We start from the raw sequence: 20,031 nt of genomic DNA, 5'->3' as shown, positions 1-20,031 counted from the left end.
ATCACTGCATCTGATTGGAAAACATCCAAATGGCAATTGTGATGGTTGCCAACAACCAGAGACAATACATCATGTTTTTTTTAGCTGCCCGGATTATAACAGACAAAGATTCATTCTGAAAACTGCACTGGAACAACACAACGTCAAGGACATGGATTTCAAGTCAATATACGAAAGTAAATCAAGAAATGAAGCAAACAAGCTGATCTTCAAATTCCTCAAAAGCACTGGTCTGAGGACAAGGATTTAGTATGAACATTTAATAACTCAACAGTAGGTGGCGATATATGCTCCAAGTGGAAGCGATTCGCCATTAAAGAGAAGAAGAAGAAGAAGAAGAAGAAGAAGAAGAAGAAGAAGATCATATAGAGCTGCGTGTCTCCGTCAGACTCAGCAGCTGATCTGATCTCTCTCTCGCGTCCGGTTACACTTCACTCGCGTTTATGTCAATATCGATCAGATCCAGCTCTCCTGATCGGCCTTTATAGAGAGCACCGATCAAACTATTAAAAGTGAATATCGGCACATAATGACCGGCGGGGCTCCCCCCTGTTGACAGTTCACTGTCTAGCACTGGCTTCGTAGTGCACTGATCGGTTAGGCTAAGCTAAACTGTAGCTGCTCCACACTCACAACAACTTCATACAGACATAAGCAGCTGTATTCGCCATACAGGAAACACACATTTAAAACGGTTTTGCCTGCCGTTTTTGTGTACAGAAGCATTAATTAATGGTTCGCAAAGTGGCGCTGAACTTAATAATATAAAGGCTTGTATTTGCGTGCATTTCCTGTTCGGAAAGTGGCAATGTACTGAGAGTGGAGGTGTCCTGAGATTAGCGCCTGCAGGCAAACTCCATGGACCTGTCAGTTCCGGACTGTGCAAAATGCGTATATCAAGCGCTACGTCATGAACGCAAGAAATCTACCCTCGTGGGGGGTGCGCTCATGTGATTGGCTTAGAATTGAGGAGACATCTGATTGGCTATAGTTAGAAAAAATTACAAGTACGAATCGGGTGACCCAGCGCCATATAGATAGAAGAGTTACTACAGCGGAAGTCCAAAAACGGTTATCGTCACGTGGTTCATGCAGACGCGGATCGTTCCCCGGAAGTTCATGTCGGGCAATGTGAATGCATTGATAACAGGAGATAGAACTACGATTTTTGGTAATTATTAGTGAATAAAGGTTTTGATTTGCAATATTTATACAACAAATCCATATGTGTATGTATTTACATCAATATGTTTTTAAAAAATAAAATTGAATTTGCTAATATTAAGTGATAATATTAGGATTAGTGTGAACAACTAGTTTACATGTTAGGCTAACAGTGCCTTGGTTAAAGAGCCTGTTGCTGTTTATAGCTTTGAATTCTTTAAAAACAATATTATCTTCTTAAACTTGTATGGTAATCAGGAGCATCATTTTCTAATGTTTATTGATATATTTAGAGGGAGGGGATCTAAAGGAATGCTTCAAAATTCAGATTAGATTAATTTCTCCCATTTTCTTAAATTCATGGTAGTTTCAGTAATCCCATGGTAATTGAGGACACAATTTATCTAAATGACTAATGTCATCTTTATGGCTTTCAGAAAGGACAGGAGACCGACAGGTGACTATCAAAGGACTAGCAGCAGCAGCAGCATGATGATGATGATGATGTTAGATGTGTTGTTTTAGGAACATCCATTGCAAATACATGGAATTCAATAAACATTGAATAGCATATCATGCAGTTTGTCTGTGCCTTTTCCTCCGTGTTGTCCTGGTTTGCTGTGCTGCCTCCTAGTCGCCACCATGGTTTGCTGTGCTGCCTGGGGATGCTCAAATCGCTCAGAGAAAGGAGTACGAATGTACGGCTTCCCCACTGACACAGAGCGCAGGAAAAAATGGCTGGCTCAAGTCAGCAGGAGCAATTTCACGACCAACAGCAAAACAATATGTGAGGTAATTATATACAAACACTGCATTTGCATTTTTTCACAAAACGAAAACCACACCATTGGGAAAGTTTAATGTTTTGTTTAATACAAAAAAACAGGGAAAGGCTTGAAAAACACAGAGTTGAGACTCAGGGTGCAGGGTGAGGGTCTCAATGCAGGTATTCAGGCTCCATTGAATCCCCCTTTGGTTCTTGTGCTGAAAGAGGGAGTAAAAGACAGGAGAAAGGGTTATACACACCTATATAGCACACCTATTGGATGGGAAATTGCCTTGGGGGGATAAGGTGTGGTCTTTGTTCCCAACTGAAGTTATGGAACTTTATTATTTGTGAGTTTGACAAAGTATGACAAATGGCATCAGTAACAGATGTGAAATGAATTTCTATAAAGTTTCTCACATTCTTGGTCATATTTTATATACAGTATGTAATGAGTATAACATGTCCAGTAAGTTTAAAGTGTTTCCTAATACCGTGTATTCAACCACTATGGAATATGTATGTGGGCAGACAAAACTGAGTTGTTCTGTGTGTGAAGTAACCTCAAGTCACTCCGCAGGCACATTTTGATGCAGACCAGTTTGTCAAGACAAAAAAGGGCAAGACTAGGCTGAGAGCAGAGGCTATACCCACCATCTTCGTGCATCGCCCTGTGGTCAAAAAGAGAAGGGCCCCTGCACCACGATTCACCCCGGGACCTGTATCAACAAAGCCCATAGCTCATGATCACAGCTATAGTGTGAAAGGTGACACAGGTATAATAAGTATGAACTCTTAGTAACAAAAGTCATATTTCTTATTTTTAAGTGGTATAATATTTTAAATGTTCGAACATCTACAGTGCCATGTCTTCTACTTACATTAGTCTCAAAGATTGAGGGAAGAAGGGATGAGGAGATGTAGTGGCAATTTCTTATGTTACTTTATATGGTAAAGCCAAATGATTATATTATGCTTAGAAATTGTATTGGAGCAACTCAACCTGTTGAACCACAAGGGAGTATCCCGCCAAGGTCGTACCTGAAGAATGCGGTCCTCCCTATGGGAGGATTGTAAGATAACAGTTTTCTGTCAAAGTCTTTAACTTTATTACCTCCTGCACAGCATCAGTCCTCTATAAAACACACACACAAATTATACCCTGTGTGCACTCCTGCAGACTACTCTATACTCTGTGAGACATGTACCTTTGAAACGCTTCAAATAAAGAACCAACGAAAGACAACGCTGCCTGCTTTCACCAGTTTATTATTGATTACTCTCATTGTACATCTTTACAGTATTGAAGAGTTTAAAATATCCACGACAGAGACTGAGAGAAAGGAAAGTGAGGGTGAAGAAAGAGAGGACATGGCTAGTGAGGAGAGACAGGGAGGGTGGACACCACCCACTCAGCCAGCAGCCAGTCAGCATACGAGGGAACCAGCAGCCAGTCAGCATACGAGGGAACCAGCAGCCAGTCAGCATACAAGGGAACCAGCAGCCAGTCAGCATACGAGGGAACCAGCAGCCAGTCAGCATACGAGGGAACCAGCAGCCAGTCAGCATACGAGGGAACCAGCAGCCAGTCAGCATACGAGGGAACCAGCAGCCAGTCAGCATACGAGGGAACCAGCAGCCAGTCAGCATACAAGGTAACCAGAAGCCAGTCAGCATACGAGGGAACCAGCAGCCAGTCAAACAGATCTATTAAAAAAAATAAAGAGAAAATTAAAGAGCCAAGAAGGAATAACCAAAAAAACAAAGTCTGCACTAAGAAAAATCAGGAAGGAAAATGCAGCTCTCAAGAAAACAATGAAATCAACCTCTTCTCTGGAGAACAAACTTTGATTTCTCTGTCTTGTGAGTTTGCAGTCTTGCAGTTTTGCTCCTCCACCTGTAACATCACTGCCCCTCCACCTGCCATACAGTAGGTTACTAACAAGATTACTTATATAATCAGGGCCGGCCCTAGACTTTTGGGGGCCCTAAGCGAGCTTTGGCTTGGGGGCCCCCCTCACTCTAGCGCGTTCCTACTACACACAATACGGAACCAACTTTTGTCTTATGATGTTAGCATAAGCACACATATTGTATAAATAAGCATGTAAACACCGTGGACCTAACCTCCTCTAGGGGGGTCCTCACCTCCTCTAAGGGGGTCCTCACCTCCACTAGGGGGGTCCGGGGGCATGCTCCCACGGGAAGATTTTTTTTTTAAATATTGAAGTTAAAAGCATCAATGTGGTGCACTTTGAGAGCAAAATTAAGAGATCTATGGATACATCTCTCAACACCCATATGAAACAGAACTGTAAGCAGATTTTTCTTTATGGATATTTTACAAATCACTCCCCTTTTAAACTGTTTTCTTGTTTTGTCATATAGTATTTCATAACTGTTTTTCATTTATTCTCTCTGGCTGTCCATCTCATAATGTCCAGTTTTAGTCTAGTTTCTTTTCTTATGTGAACATAGAAACTAGCTGTCAATAGAAATATAATTCAGAAGAATTATAATTTTTTGCAAAAATCTGTCACAAAAAGAGGTTACACATTTAAATTCAGGTGTTGTCATGGCAACGTCAGTGGCCAAACAGCCACATTTACTGCTGCAAATACGTTCAAACATGCTGTCGACACGTAAAACAGTGGCAACTATGCCACCATTTCAGCTGACTTTTTCTCAGAAATACTGTCACATAACATCCATATATTTCAGTGCTAGGTTGATGCTTAGCCAAGCTAACTATGAAACACTTTAACTGACAGGACTCAGGATCAACTTTGTACTGTAAGGTAGCTTCTAGCTTCATGTCGAACAGTAAGTAAACATTTCCCAGAGAGCTTTCTTTGAAATAACCAGGTAACGCTAAAAAACATTACATTTAGATTGTATGACTAAGTGTTTATTTAATATATCTGGCTAGCTATAGCTACTTGCTAACGGTTTAGCTTATCCAAGCGATTCAAAGTAACGTCAACGTAGCTGTAATTTATGCTTTGCTTACATGTCTGCATAACTTGGAAGTGTACTGACATTTATATACCTTGTTTACCTGTGGCTCCGGGGTTGTTGTGTGAGCCACCACTTGAGAATTTTCGTCTTTTTTAAGAAAGAAATGTTCTTATGTCCATCTTCAAAAACTCTGAGTCCGACTGACAGTTTATTTTAAACATTGTCACAGCTCACAGGATAGGTACCTGTCAGCCAATAAGACAGATGTTTATTTCCATTCAACTCTCAGGTTGGTCTGGTGTCTTGCCTCTGTTGCATTCAGTGAACACGGGAAATTACAATCCTGCCGTCCTCTCCACTTTCATGATGAGGTTCAGGTAAAGCACGGTTAATGTATTATATTATTGACTCAATAATATAATACATGACTTTGAGAGTAGGCAATCTAGGCATATTAACAACATTAATTAAACATACTTATCACGGCGACGCTGTACTGACATTTATTTTATTTTCATTTTTTCTTTTTTGCTAGGGGGCCCCTTAGTGGCTGCGGGGCCCTAAGCGACCGCTTATGTCGCTTAATGGGTCGGGCCGGCTCTGTATATAATACAGTGATAGAATACATGTTTAGTATGCTTACTTATATAAAACAGTAGTATTAAACTTACCTTGTGTTTTCACTCTCACTTAAGTCCCTCTCCCTTTGCCATCAATCCAAAATCAGCTGAGCTGCAACATTATACAGACAGGTAATAATCAACATAATCACAAGGACACAATATGGTTCTGCTAAAAACACTCACTCTTACACGCACCAAAGTTATATTTATCTAATATTTAACTCCCTCCACCCCCGCATACAATCCCGTTTAGAAGCCCCTCTTCTCTAATTCAACAACGTTGGACGAAATGACATTAAGAGAACGGAATTTACAATTAAAAGGCTGTTCAACGTGTGTTGCTAACTTGATCCGGTATCCTAGCTTTATCTGTTATCTGTAAACGTTCCCTAAATCTACTAATTTAGGGATGATCCACTGACATCCTTTAATACACATGTTAATTTGAATCAGATGTACTGATAATATCCGCAATATAAATCTTTAAACTTCTTCTTACCTTTAAAAGTCCGTCACGAACGATCTATTATGCTGCAACTCTACAGCTCTGCTAGCCTTGGCGCTAACTTCCGGGGAACGATTGAGAGGCTCCACGATCCGCCATAGCTGTAAAAAAGTGGTCCATTGGAGTGAACGGAGATGACGTAACTCTCAGTCTATACGGCGCTGGGGTGACCGTCAGGGGAGTCTCAAAAAACCCACACACGAATGTACAGCGATCCGTGCACAGAAAGCGGTTTGTGTTTGCAGGTTCAGGGAATTTAAACAGAAAACAAATATGTGTAGATCAAAAATACACATGTAAAACTTTTTTCTGTATCTGGATTTTATTTACATGTATATGAAACGGAACACATTTGTGTGTGCATTGAAAAACACAATTGTGGATCCTTTTGGGGATCATGAAATACAAGTGTGAATCCTTCTGTGTGCATGTGTGTATTATGAGACTGTTCTGAGCCCATACATTGCAAGGCTATCACATTGTTCCATGTGGATTACATGCGTGAGCAGCTGCTTTGTGTGAGGGCCACAAGTTAAACACAGACTGAAAGAAAGTCTGTCCTTGTTAAGTATGTCAGTGCCACAGGATATTTTAAAGAACAGTTGCTTAACGAAGACTCAATGGCAAACTGGTTGGATAAAGAACTGATTAAGGATGATCTCAGCTGCAAAGATCACATGATGTTAAAGGTCAGGGTTTTATGGTTTCATCCGAGCAACAAACAACGATGGACATTGACATCTGTTGGAAAAGCATTTCCTGCAAATAATTATTTGATTAATTCAAACTAATCACATTTGGAAAGTGAACAAGAGGCAAATGATTGAATTATTTAATCTCATTCATGTGTTTGAGTAAAAAGGAAGCAGCCAGCTGATGCCCAAGGGAGAAGGTCGCGTAGAAATGAACCTTTTTCCCAGGTTTCCATATCTACGATATTTTGTCATATAGACCCTGTACATTCTGAGCCTTTTTTGGACCTCTTATACACACTTTCAATTTCTCTATTTGGGTGCTAGTGGAGCCTCGCAGCGACGAATCTGTGCCGCGCCACACTAATTGCGCCGCATAAGCGCATAGGTGCGCCGCATTTGCAGCTCAGTTAAGGCTCCCTCTGCAAGATGAGGTGCCCCGCGATGTGAGGCCCAACACAGTCTACGTGATCGGCCTGTAGGGAGGGACGGCCCTGTGTGTGTGTGTGTGTGTGTGTGTGTGTGTGTGTGTGTGTGTGTGTGTGTGTGTGTGTGTGTGTGTGTGTGTGTGTGTGTGTGTGTGTGTGTGTGTGTGTGTGTGTGTGTGTGTGTGTGTGTGTGTGTGTGTGTGTGTGTGTGTGTGTGTGTGTGTGTGTGTGTTGATTCCTGTAACGGTGCTACTGTATCAGTATTTGAAATGATCGTGTTACCTAGCAATACATTCCGGGATACATGTGTGTATTTGGTATTTATTCTAATGAAGACAGAAAGAGAGCGAGAGAGGTCACAAAGTTAAGTTATGCATGTAGTGTAATTAGCTAATCAAGTGTTTAAATTATATGTCAACGACTCTTTGCCACTAATGAGAAAAAGGAAACTTCCTCAGATCCAAAAGGCCACATCCGACGGAAAGAGGATCACCACTTATTTCCAATGCACACATACATTCTGGTTTATTTTGATCAGAAGTATTGCTTATCTAAAATTAGGCTTTTTATTTATTTTCTAAGGGTGCCTTTAAGAGGTTATTAGCGGATCTGATATACTGATTTAATTTAATCCTCAACACATCCTGTAGTGCACTTGTACTGTAAATGTCTAGCAATTTAGAACTCATTCAACAATGTCCCCATTCAGCTTGCATTGATTTTACTTCACACCAAAAAACAACACATTGCCCAGAGGTCTATACAATGCATACCATGTAATTTCAACATTCCCTGTTTGAATCTTTACTAAGAACCATCATTCTGGTGAATGATGGTTCTTCACAAAAGCAAAATGGGCCCACTATGTAATGTAGTATTAAGCACTTAATTTCTTTATCAGGAAATGTTATTTACTGTATTTTTTCCTTATTCACTACTGTATAGGTGAAGGTGAAACTTGGACTAAATGTGAATGTGTAGTAGCTGGCCCTGCAGTTCTTATTTGTGTTGTGAAATGAATGTGATTTGTTTTATAATTGTTTAAAAACCTCATTAGTCACAGCACATGAACTTCAAATAACATAAATAATTTGTTGAATGCCCCTCACATACACACACAACAGCACCGTAATATTATTTATCTGAAGTGCAACATGCTATGAGTAGGGACATGATTTAATCAATTGAACGTTCATAAGGGCTGTAATGACAATCTATAAGCACACACATGAACACACACACAGATACACAGCCACATGAACAGACAGAACCATGACTTCAAAGAGGCTATGCTAATGAATAAATCAGTCATAACGCATATCCCAGACCAGCTTACATACACACATTCATACAACACCCCAGAGAGAGCGTTCAACCAAATAATTCGAAAAACGAGAATATTTGCTTTCATATCAGAATTATTGATATGAGCCCAACCTCTCTTGGCCGTGTGCAATTAAAGTGGAAGTGATAGGTAATATATATGATCACTGGCTGCACTGCACACACATACATAACGGTTGCACCATTACATGAATATGTAATGAAGTCTATTGAAATTAGAAGGATGGAGTTTTATATCGTTTTACCCTCTCCTTCCTCATCTTTCTCACTTTCAGTCCTCCTCCCCCAACCCCTCTCCTCCCTTCCTTCTATTGGTTGGAGGTCTGAAGCTTTTAAATATTTAACATTTCAAAATGATCTGCTTCCATCTTCCTCTTTTACATTGAATCAGACATATCTCCATATTGAGAAAGAAGCTGTCTCTCGTAGCTTATTGTCAATGTCATAGTCTGGAAGATTGAGCGGTGTATCTCTTTGAGCTGGTGTAGTGGGTGGAGATCACTGGAGATCACATGTGTGGTACATAGTAGAATGAAATACACTGTCTACCGGAACATTCTTCAGTCGGAAGCTGGCTGTGTGGGTAGTGAGAGGAGTAGTGAAGTGGTTTTGGTGGGTGGATGTGAGGAGGTGGACTGATTGCCAGGAAATATCCTCCTTGTGTACTGGACACAAGCAACGAAGGATGGGACGGGCAACACGGGGGGTGTCTGCATCCTGAATCAACAATATTGCAATAAGGTATCTTCCCACTGAGCCATCATCCACTTCATGAAAGGATTAGGGAAAAGTCTGTTCGTCATTCATCCCTTAAAATATAAATTCCTTACAATTTGTAAGAATATCAGAGCTCAGAATACAGAACTGCTTTAATCCAATTTATTTTGTATTTAATAAAAGACATGCTTTTTTTGGTTCATATTTCATTAAATGCATAAATCCACCCAGACACACCAACCAGATTAAAGACGATTCTGGTAATAATAATATAAGTGTTGCTGTTGCCGGCACATCATAAAAAAACACAATTAATTGATACAACTGTCAAAAATCGTTTCTGTAGCCATTGTTCGATATGGTCTGTTCCAACAAAAACAAAGCCACAAGGTTTCACAAATGTGAAAATATTCTCCAACAAATGAAGTATTGCTATACTGTTATACTATATATTTAAAAAAAATCCAACTTTAAACCTGCTACCTGTTTATTGAGACTAACATATTCATTAGATTTGCATGAGCTGGGTTTGAGAGCGACAGTAGGGTATTGAAACACCTTTAGGGAAAGTCACATGGCGGTGGCATTTCCCCATTTAATTTGATTTGTTTATAATTACACACATATATTTGAGCTTTATCCTTAAAGAATCTCCAGGCGTTCAACTCACCAGGCTGTATTCCAAGTTTAAATAAAACAACATAACTGGGAAAGGGGACTATATGATTGTATATTCTTATCACTTTTAAACACATTATACCCCAAGCAGTTCAGCAAAAGGAACATCTTATAGAAAAGCATTAAGATCTTGATAACTTACTCAATAATGAATCCTTGGTTTAATTTAGATGACCGTAATTGATTAAGATGGGCCCTAATTGTGCATACATTAAGCACAATTATACATTTCAGATATAATGATTTTCTTAGACAATTAAGAGTGGAGTGCACTGAATAATGAAAAGCAGTCTGAAGGTTTGACTTTGAGGGGGCAGGGAGTCTGAGGACCATGGCCTTGAGGTTTTATTTCTCGAGATACAGCAAAACTGAAAGAGTCTGTCACCATTCGGTGTGACTGATGCTGCAGCAGAGCTCTTCATTTAAATACATTTACATACCAACATTTTACCTATGCCATTCTCTGTTTAATGGGGTTTCAACAAGATGGTAAGAGTGAGGACTATGAATACCTTATAAGTACATACATTGTTTTTTTTATGCATGAAAACGTGTTTAAATGTGGTTACATTTATGTGGGTGATGAAATTCATATTCTTACATACTGTGCAGTTTACAGTGTTAGTACAGCTAAAACAAAATATTAAAGTGAGTTCAATCTGCATAATTTTGCTAATAATGCTCTAGCAATACCTACCATATATGACATTATATACAACCAAGAATAATCAAAACACCAATGGCAGTTGAAATGCAAATAGCTATGTGTGGAAGAAGGATTAAACATCCAGAAGCATAGGGGAAAGGCATTTGGTCAATGCATGGCTGCTCTTGTGTACAGAATAAATTATAAATTGAAAGGATATAAGGGAGACCCATAATATATGCATTTGCATTTGTAGGCCTTTGGGATCTTAGAAATAGTGGCCTTTTGGCTTCCTGAGATAGGCCTCGACAGTGATAGTGTTTGAGAGGAGCTTTGAAATGCAAGAAATTAGGTGGTTGACAATCTAATCTGCCATGTGTGACAGTACTGAAATGGTAGAATTTACTGTACCACTGCCCTCCACGGTTACACTTGTCTTCATCAGCAGCAATGTCTATTCTTTAGTTACGCACTGTCAACCTTTCATAAATAAAGACACAGCATGAGTCTGTCTGTATCAATTCAGATCATTTGGGAACCATCAGTCAGGAGGCCCAACGACAATAATAAGTCCTCACATGTGCGGGTAACAACAAAGCCGAGTATTTCCTCATAAAATAATAGGAGCTTTTAATGGAGATTAAAGGATCAGACATCTCTTCCACACCTTTGTTTATAACGGAGACACATTTTGAGATGATAAGCCTACCAATTTAATATGTCCAAAGTAAGCTATGGGAGCCTGACGACACAGACCATAAACAAGGATAGAAAAGAATACACAAGATGGCAAACACAGTGACAGAAGTGAACAAACACACAGGAAAAGGAAATACATATTTTAAATTGCAGCATTATCCAACACTGTTGCTCTGTTCACTGACACAGTTACTGTGTAGTTGTTTAACCTGGATATTGCTATAATAGAGTTAAGGTTATTTTATCCTTCTTTTTATTGTTTTTGGGACATTTACACTCAAACACCCCCTTTCAAACTTAACTCATCAAATGTAGTCATTGAACAAAGGATTGATGTCTGATGCATGACCCAGTATAACTTTTCCACAAGCATCCAAATATAGTTATTTTTTAACACATTCATGTTTTAATTACATTTGTGTTGACTGTGTGTCTAGTACAATAACTTGTTTCTTACAAGAGCTACTTTCTTTTAAGTAGCCAGTTGTAAACGAGTATTCAAGACAAGGTAACTGTAACCAAAGGGTCAGTTTAATTAATTTTGAAGTAGCTGGTGAGTGAATATCAATTAAAAAGTGATTTGTCGTCTAATATGTGAGGGCTATATGTTAAATGTGTGTATTATTGTTTGAGGTGGGAGGAGTAAAATGATAAGGTCAACTGGGTCAGAGAGTAAATAAAATACTGGCAAACCATGTTGTTGCCACTATGTTGCTTTACATAACAGTCTGTCAGCTGATAGAGGAGAAGGTGAGTCAGTAATGGAGAATGTAAACATGGAAGTGTGCATAACGCAGTGAAAGGCCAAAGGCATCCCTTATCTCTCGGGAGAGGCTCGCAGTTACACTCATTAGCTTTCCCCTAATTGACCATGATGATGGAAAATTCTCATGACACACAGATATATAAATGGTCTTTAGAGCTCTGTGACATCCTTCACACACATAAGGCCTCAGGTATGTGATTCTGTATTTCATCTGGAGTCGCCTGAGACATTGAAGGACAGCACAGTCCGTAATACTGTTGAGCCAGCATGTGTTGCCATGGTGTAAGCACATTTCCTGACGTGTCCGGACCACTGCTGAAAAACAACTAACTCCCATGAGGGCCTCCCCCCCCCAAACAACCGTGTGACAGCATTCGTGTCTGTGAGCGTGTGTGTACATGTGTGTGTTTTTGTTGATCCAGGTGTTACTCTGGCTTTCACACAGGCTAATGGAAGAGACCATTAACACCACAACAACCCTAATAGTACTGTAAATGCTTGGTCTGCTGGTGTGATGATAGCTTTGTTCAATAATTTAGCAGCTGCTGAAAAAATCAACAATCCAGTTTTCCAAAAGAGCAAACAACACTCTAGGCCATGTCATCAGATAACTCACATAGGGCTCGGATTATGTGCAATATGCATAGCTTTACTCAGAAGGGCAGTGCAGCATGTGATGCAGTGCGCAAAATATAAAGTTAAATGGTTTTATTTTGCTCACTTTTTTGGTCTTATTTTTATTGAAAAAATCACCCTCCAATGGATTGTTTACCATGTTCAGTGTTAGCAGATGTAGTTGGTTAGCTGAGCTTTAGCATGCGTGGCTGTTTCATCTGTTGTAATTGAGCCACTTTTAGCGTTTTTTTAATGGTACTTACTAAGTGATGACTTCACTCAGCATGTAAATGAGGCAGCCGAGTGGGTGAGAGATTCCTGCATCCAGCTTGTAATATTAACTGAGGTAATTTAGCATGAAACACAGTAAAAGGTTATTTACTAAGCATGATGTGCCGTTATAGATGTGTCTGCGGCGTAAATTGGAATGTGAGTTACGGTGTGATCTTTAAAACACAGCCAATGTAAACTGTGCAGTGAGCCAACCCTTTACACAATGCAGTGACATTAAGACAGATGGCAGTGTCATGCATAATCAATTGTGCATTTCTTCTCAACATATACTTTAATAATCATTAGTTGGTCATTTACATATGGAATTGACAAGACCATAAAAACTGAACAAAGTTTTGCCATTTGGTTCATCATGAAGTCCAATACTGGTCAGTCATGGATGAAATATTTCAATCTTTAATACATGTGCTTACACTACAATACAGATAATTTACAACTAATCAGACCTGTTCTTTATTGACATCAAAGATAATTACACGAAGGAAAGTTGGGTTGTGCTGAAAGTGTAATTTTAACTATGAGTCTTCACACCCTTAGCTGCTAATGTTCACACAACACCCACAATCCCCTTCTTGCTCTCGAAAGAACGGTACCTAATCACTATTCCTCCTATGTGCGACTAATGGACCGTACAAAGTGTACCTTTTTTCTCGGTGGTTTAACACTATAAATATAAACCGCATATTTAACTAAAGAGTATAGATGCATACATCCAGGCTCATGCGCTGCTCCCCATATCTGAAAGGCCTGCATTAAAGAACAGATGCTTGTCGCAGATAAATGAATTTATGCAACACCAGATATCCTCATTTCTGCTCTGCTTCCTCCACATATGAATCAACTGTTTGATTTCTGCATGTGTAGTTTTGTCAATGCCAGTTTTTAATGGGATGGGATGTAATCTCAACTCGCCTTCTCTCTTCCGCCCGGCAGTTACGCCTCGATTTCAATGGACGGTTTCTATGGTTTCTCCTTTTGTTACTGACTTCCACTCACCCATTTTCCTTCTCACTTTCCAGTTCTAGATATCGGCTTTCCATGAATGGCAACCATCTGATCGTACTAACGGTCCAGAAGGCCCAGGCAGATCCTCCTGTGCTAAACTGACTGTCATTTTAACCACATCAGTTGTGTTAAATGCTATGCCTCTTTTTGCTTTAGCTATAAATCTGAATCTGAATCCTCCACAGAAGCTTTTTCAGTAATGAAAACAACAATGTGTAATGTTGTCAAATGTGCTATAAATAAAGCTACAGCCAGAAGTCTGTTAGTTTTTCTAAGAAAACTGAAACAGTCAGCATTGGGTTTCAGAGAATTTACACTGGTTGCCCGGAAACCTCAAAGTCATAACAACATATTGTCAGAGGTGCTGATAGATGTGTTTGTTTACTTTGGACAGAGCCACACTAGCGGTTTCCAGTCTTAATGCTAAGCTAAATCACTGGTCAGCTGTCCGAATCCTTTTTGTTCAAATCTTGCAAGAAATTGAACGTCAAATAATTGTTTCAAGCGCATTTGTTTATTTTGATGAGTGGTTCTATTATATTATTTTGAGTAACCATAGTTTGGTTTGAATTATTTTTAGTTTGATCTTCTTTCCTTTTGGGTCTCATCAGCAGATGGACATGTAGCTTCGAAACAGGAGGCAGGGTGTCAGTAAATATTGGCTGTTGTTAATGGTGCTGATTGCAAAAGGTCATTTAATGTAACAGTTCAGTAGTTCAGGAGCGTATGCTGATTTGCCTACAAATCAAGAGGAAGGTACTGGAAAAACTATGAAAGGTTGTTTATCGGATTAAGACTGATATAGTTGAGCTGAATAACAAGAAAAAAGACAGATTGAGAGTTATACTGGAATGCCTCCTACAGATCTCTCCCACTCTTCCTCTTGTGCCCACGCACTCTCTGTTACGGTGACGTCCACTCTTCCTTTTTACTCCTCCGCTCGGCTGTGGAGGCGTGCTGTTCTCCCTCATTCATACACTGCTACGCTATTTCAATTTGTGTGGACAGTGTGCATTGAGTTACAATTTCTGTGGCGGAAGAAGAGCAGGAGGAGGAGGAGAAGGAGGAGGAAGAAGAATACCATGTTTGGCTCATCCGATCAGATTTCCGATCATGCTGTGATCATGATCAGACCTCACATGAGAGCTTTACAGATGGAATTATGTCATCTTTGTTCATGGAAAGTGAAGCAAGCCCTGACAGACATATTGTCCAGTTTTTAACAAAATTACAAAAATACAACTTTTTTTATTTTACTTTTTAAAACAAAAAGCATCATTCATTTCAAACGTTCTTCGTCAATGTGAACACCAGGTTTCAACCCAATATGGCCAATAGCAATCATTTTCTACAGATAATTCAGATTAAAAAGTATATAAATGCTGTGCCACATAACTTTGTTGAGCTCATTACTCAGTTTGAGATGTTGGTAAACTCCAGGGTGTTTTTCCTTTTGCTATGTTCGGGGAGGACGTGTACTGCTCAAGCTACTACAATTATATCCTTTATCAGCGAGAACAGTGTGTTCCTACTTATATGCTATTTGAAAGCAAACTATTTGTCATTTGATGGGACATCCTGATCGGAAAAGTGCATTTAGAAGGGGGGATGTTAGGTTATATTCTGGTTTACACAGTTACAATCTGTTCATTATTCAAACTGTTATAAATACATAAAAAAAGTCCTTTTGACTCTGATGATTGATGATCTTGATTGAAATGCTAATGATTCTTTATTTTCTATTGAACATGTGGAGATGCTTCACATTCAAACCAACACTAATTTATAGTATGCAGTTAGGAATTTATGGCATTTAGTCAAGGTTTTATTCCTCTCCTTTTAAGGTGAATAAATAGCAGATTCTCTGAAAAGTCATAAAATGGTAGGAAAAAATGTAAAAGTACAAAATGTAAAACTGATAAAAGTTCAATCTAATAAAAAAATGAAGAAATAAAATGTACTGCACCAAAGTATGAGGCCTTGGCCGCAGCCGGTCATTTTCTCCAAACTGGCAGACTGATGAATTATTATACAACTGCACCATTCAAGTTCACATTCCCACAAATCATTTGTTATGTAAAGAAGTTCTAATAATAACTGCTCACAATGAAGTGTGTATGTATTTGATTTTGGGTCAAATTAGCCTGTATCAGACGATGATAGCACCTTGCCCAGTAAGAAGAACACAACACATTATATTTTACTCATAAACCAGCTGGTTGGGAAACCATTTCAAAGGGGCTGCTAATAGTGTGTCTGTTATAGCTAATAATGGAGCTGCAAAGGGATGGAAACATCAATCAGGAAGCTGAGGAAGGAGTAAAGTGAAGGTGTACAGCTAGTTATTGGCTAGTAAGTGTTTGTTTTCTTTTTTACCTTAGAGCTGAAGTTAAAAAGCACAAATGACAAATGCAACAGTGACATCCCGAGCCTCACCAGCCTGTCAGACAACAACATCCAATACCTTCTGAAATTCAATTGCATTGTTATCAAGGCTAACATCTGACCAAAGCCTGTTTGATGTGTTAAGAAGATGGTAAAGAATGACACCTATATTACGCTTCAAACAAATAACTTTAAGGATTGATGTGTATGTTTGCTTTTTTCTTGCAATTAGGTTAGATCAGGAGTTAAACAGGTGTAAGGACAACATATCTGCCAGATTGCAGCATGTGCAGCTTGTGCAGGAAATACTAAAACACCCACTATTATATTGCATCTTTCACTGCCATCTTCTAAATATCTTGAATCGGTTACAATTTGTCAACTAGAGTCTGCACATCAAAACGAATCTGAACTAGAGGATAAAAAAAAGTCGCTCAGGTCAACAATTTAAGGATTTTAAAGTGTAGATGTTTTCTACCTCAGTTACCTTGACTTTTGCAAGGGTTTTCAGACCTTCTTTGTACTGTTCAGTGGTTTCAAACTTCTCTTCTCTTTCAAGCTGAACTCATAAAAGCTCCTATGCTTCCCCCACATAGGTGTTTTCACTTGACTTCCCTGACCTCTTCTGTAGTCACATCTGATTTTGCTCCTAATTTGTCTCAGTGTGGAACAGGTTTACTTCTTGATAACCAATTGAACCTTATCTGTTTGCCGAGTTCCATCACATTGCATTTTGACACACAAAATCCAAGAAAATAGATTGTTTTTTTTACATTTGTTTTTATATAATTTCATTGCAGGGCCTTTAACCAAGACCAGATGAAATAGTCTAGTGTTTTTTTAAAGTGAAAAGTTCAATTTCTGTCATATTTGCGTAGATGTCCAGCCAATCCATAGTTTGCCATCAACTTTTATAAAAAATAATAATATATAATAACTACAAACCTGAACTAAAATCTGTAATATTTATGAGTCTTAAAATGTTTTTCAGTACTTATCCTCCTGTGTGTGAGTTCAGTAAAGCTGATTCTCATAAACTCTGATTTTAGCTGTTTGTGCAATCCCAGAATGATACAAAATCACTGGTATGCAAAGTCCCTTTCTTTTTTGAGAGAGTATGTTGGTGTTTGCTCCGGGTGGAATGTGTTATGTTTTGAGTTGCGTGCTGTTTTGCAAGCTAATCTGTATTTGGCTCGGGTCAGGGTGTGTGTGGTGTGGAGGTTGTGGCCTCCTGCTTGATCCACTCAGGAGAAAGGTCAGGGTCATACTAACCTCCTGAGGCATTCCCGCACCTATGGTAAACACATTCTCGAAAACATGACACAGTTACACAGGAACTAAATCAAGTTCTCATTATCAATTTGACATATATGACATATATACAAACTAAGGCAAGAGTAAAATACCTGCCCATCCTTAAAATGCTGTTTGTTTGAAGCAACCTAAAATAAGGAATAACAAAATATTATATAATATGTTATGAACTATTTCAGTCAGCCTCTCTGTTTTCTCTCTTATATGGCTGGATTATTGCACTAATCCTTTACCACTATAATCCTCACTTCACTGAAGGCGATTGTAAATCTGAAGTCAGGTCTCAAATTAGCAAACAACGAATAGGATTAAATCATTTAAAGGTTTTAACCTCCTAAGCCCCTAACTAAGGCTTGTTGTTGACCCTTTTATGTGCTTAATTCCCTAAATCTGTTTGAAAACCACATCTTCATGTACGCAGGTTTTAAAATTCCTGACTTCAAAAAGATTTTCTTATAAAATAAAAAAGAGCCATCTAAACAGCAACCAAGTGTTCTACTTATTTTTAAGTTTCCCTCACTCTACATCATTTATGTTAATGGTTAATCCAAGCAATAAATTAGACAATTTCTTAAAATGAGTTTGGCCAACTTTCTATTATTCATCATTATTATTATTTAATTTATTTGTTACTGTCATAACAAATTTTTTCAACAGATATTACAGTCTTTATTTTGATAATCTCTTCAACTGTGATTCTTAAGGATTACTGATATTGTTATTGATGTATGTAGTAGTTTGAATGTGATTTGTCACATTCAAACTAGTACATACAATCATCTTTCCACGCAAACCAAAGTTAGCCATGGAGTGCCACAGGGCTCAGTGCTTGGACCTATTTTGTTCACATTATATATGCTTCCGTTAGGCAATATTATAAGGAATCATTCTGTAAACTTTCATTGTTATGCGGATGATACTCAACTATATTTATCAATCAAGCCTGATAAAACTAATCATCTAAATACAATTCAAGACTGCCTCAAGGACTTAAAAACGTGGATGACCTTACATTTTTTGATGTTAAACACGACCAAAACTGAAGTTATTGTACTTGGCCCAAAGAATCTACGAAACAAATTATCTAAAGATATACTAACTATGGATGGCATTAATTTGGCCTCCAGTGAGACTGTAAGGAATCTTGGTGTTATATTTGATCAGGATTTATCCTTTAACCCCCACATAAAATCAATTTCAAGGACCGCCTACTTCCATCTACGTAACATTGCAAAAATCAGGCATATCTTGCCTCAAAACGATGCAGAGAAACTAGTCCATGCATTTGTTACTTCAAGGCTGGATTATTGTAACTCCTTATTATCAGGGTGTACCAAGAAGTCAGTCAAGTCGCTTCAGCTGATTCAAAATGCTGCAGCTCGTGTACTAACCAGGAAAAGGGACCACATTACTCCTGTTCTGGCTGCCTTACACTGGCTCCCTATAGAACACAGGATAGAATTTAAAATTCTTCTTCTCGCCTCAAAGCCCTTAATGGGCAGGCGCCATCTTACCTTAAAGAACTCATTATACCCTACTGTCCTACTAGGGCATTGCGTTCAAAGAATGCAGGGTTGTTGGTTGTTCCTAGAGTCTCTAAAAGGACAATGGGAGCCAGAGCCTTTTCTTATCAAGGTCCACTTTTGTGGAATCAGCTTCCAGTTTTTGTTCGGACGGCAGACACCCTATCCGTTTTTAAGAGTGCGCTTAAGACCTTCCTTTTTGATAAAGCTTATAGTTAGGGCTGATTAGATTCAGCCCCTAGTTTTGCTGATATAGGCTTAGTTTGTCGGGGGACATCTTACTTCTTCCTTCTCTCTGTCTATACCTGTGTACTCTCATGTTCCGATTAACCCAGCTTCCCCAAATGTCTTTCTTTTTGGTGTCTATATACGCCGGGATCCGGAGTCATGGATGATCCTGTGGTCCTGTGTCATGGATCGCGAGTCCTGGATCTTGAGTCGTGGCTGTGGTCCTGGATAATAAATCCTGGATGGATATCCTCGTGGATTCATCTTCCTATTATACACACATGCATTTCCAAACATTTGGACTACCTATGTTGCAAATGTATTATCTTTTCAATTTACACACGGCATCTATTGCACGTCTGTCCTTCCTGGGAGAGGACGGACTGTTGCTCTCCCTGAGGTTTCTCCCATTTTTCCCTTTAAACTGTGGGGTTTTCTCCGGAAGTTTTTCCTTGTACGGTGTGAGGGTCTAAGGACAGAGGGTGTCGTATTGTCATACTGATATTCTGTACAAACTGTGAAGTCCACTGAGACAAATGTAACATTTGTGATATTGGGCTATATAAATAAACATTGATTGACATTGATTGATCTGTGTGTTACTCTCTCACTATTAAAATAATAGTGAATGAATTGATGAATACACTACTTGCCATAGTTTAAAGCCTAGTTTTATATTGT

At 38.9% G+C, this 20,031-nt stretch overlaps 1 protein-coding gene across 2 annotated transcripts; it reads left to right on the top strand.

Annotated features, from left to right (window-relative positions):
• Window positions 1-217: 217 nt before the first annotated feature.
• LOC307027824 (THAP domain-containing protein 1 A-like) lies at window positions 218-19,925 on the top strand (the record flags this gene model as incomplete). 2 transcript variants are annotated; one of them, XM_079662547.1, is made up of 4 exons in its annotated part: window positions 218-1,956; window positions 2,511-2,706; window positions 3,232-3,585; window positions 13,915-19,925. In XM_079662547.1, the coding sequence occupies exons 1-4, from the start codon at window positions 1,807-1,809 to the stop codon at window positions 13,935-13,937; spliced, it is 723 nt and encodes a 240-aa protein (XP_079518673.1). In that variant the 5' UTR covers window positions 218-1,806. The 2 variants fall into 2 exon arrangements, with proteins under 2 accessions (XP_079518673.1, XP_079518672.1); XM_079662546.1 differs by lacking the exon at window positions 13,915-19,925 and having other exon boundaries at window positions 3,232-3,644.
• Between the last annotated feature and the right edge of the window lie 106 nt (window positions 19,926-20,031).

This window comes from Notothenia rossii (assembly GCF_949606895.1).
Source record: "Notothenia rossii genome assembly, chromosome: 2".
In the NCBI taxonomy this organism is placed as follows: Eukaryota; Metazoa; Chordata; class Actinopteri; order Perciformes; family Nototheniidae; genus Notothenia; species Notothenia rossii.
This window is presented reverse-complemented; position numbering and strand designations above follow the sequence as displayed.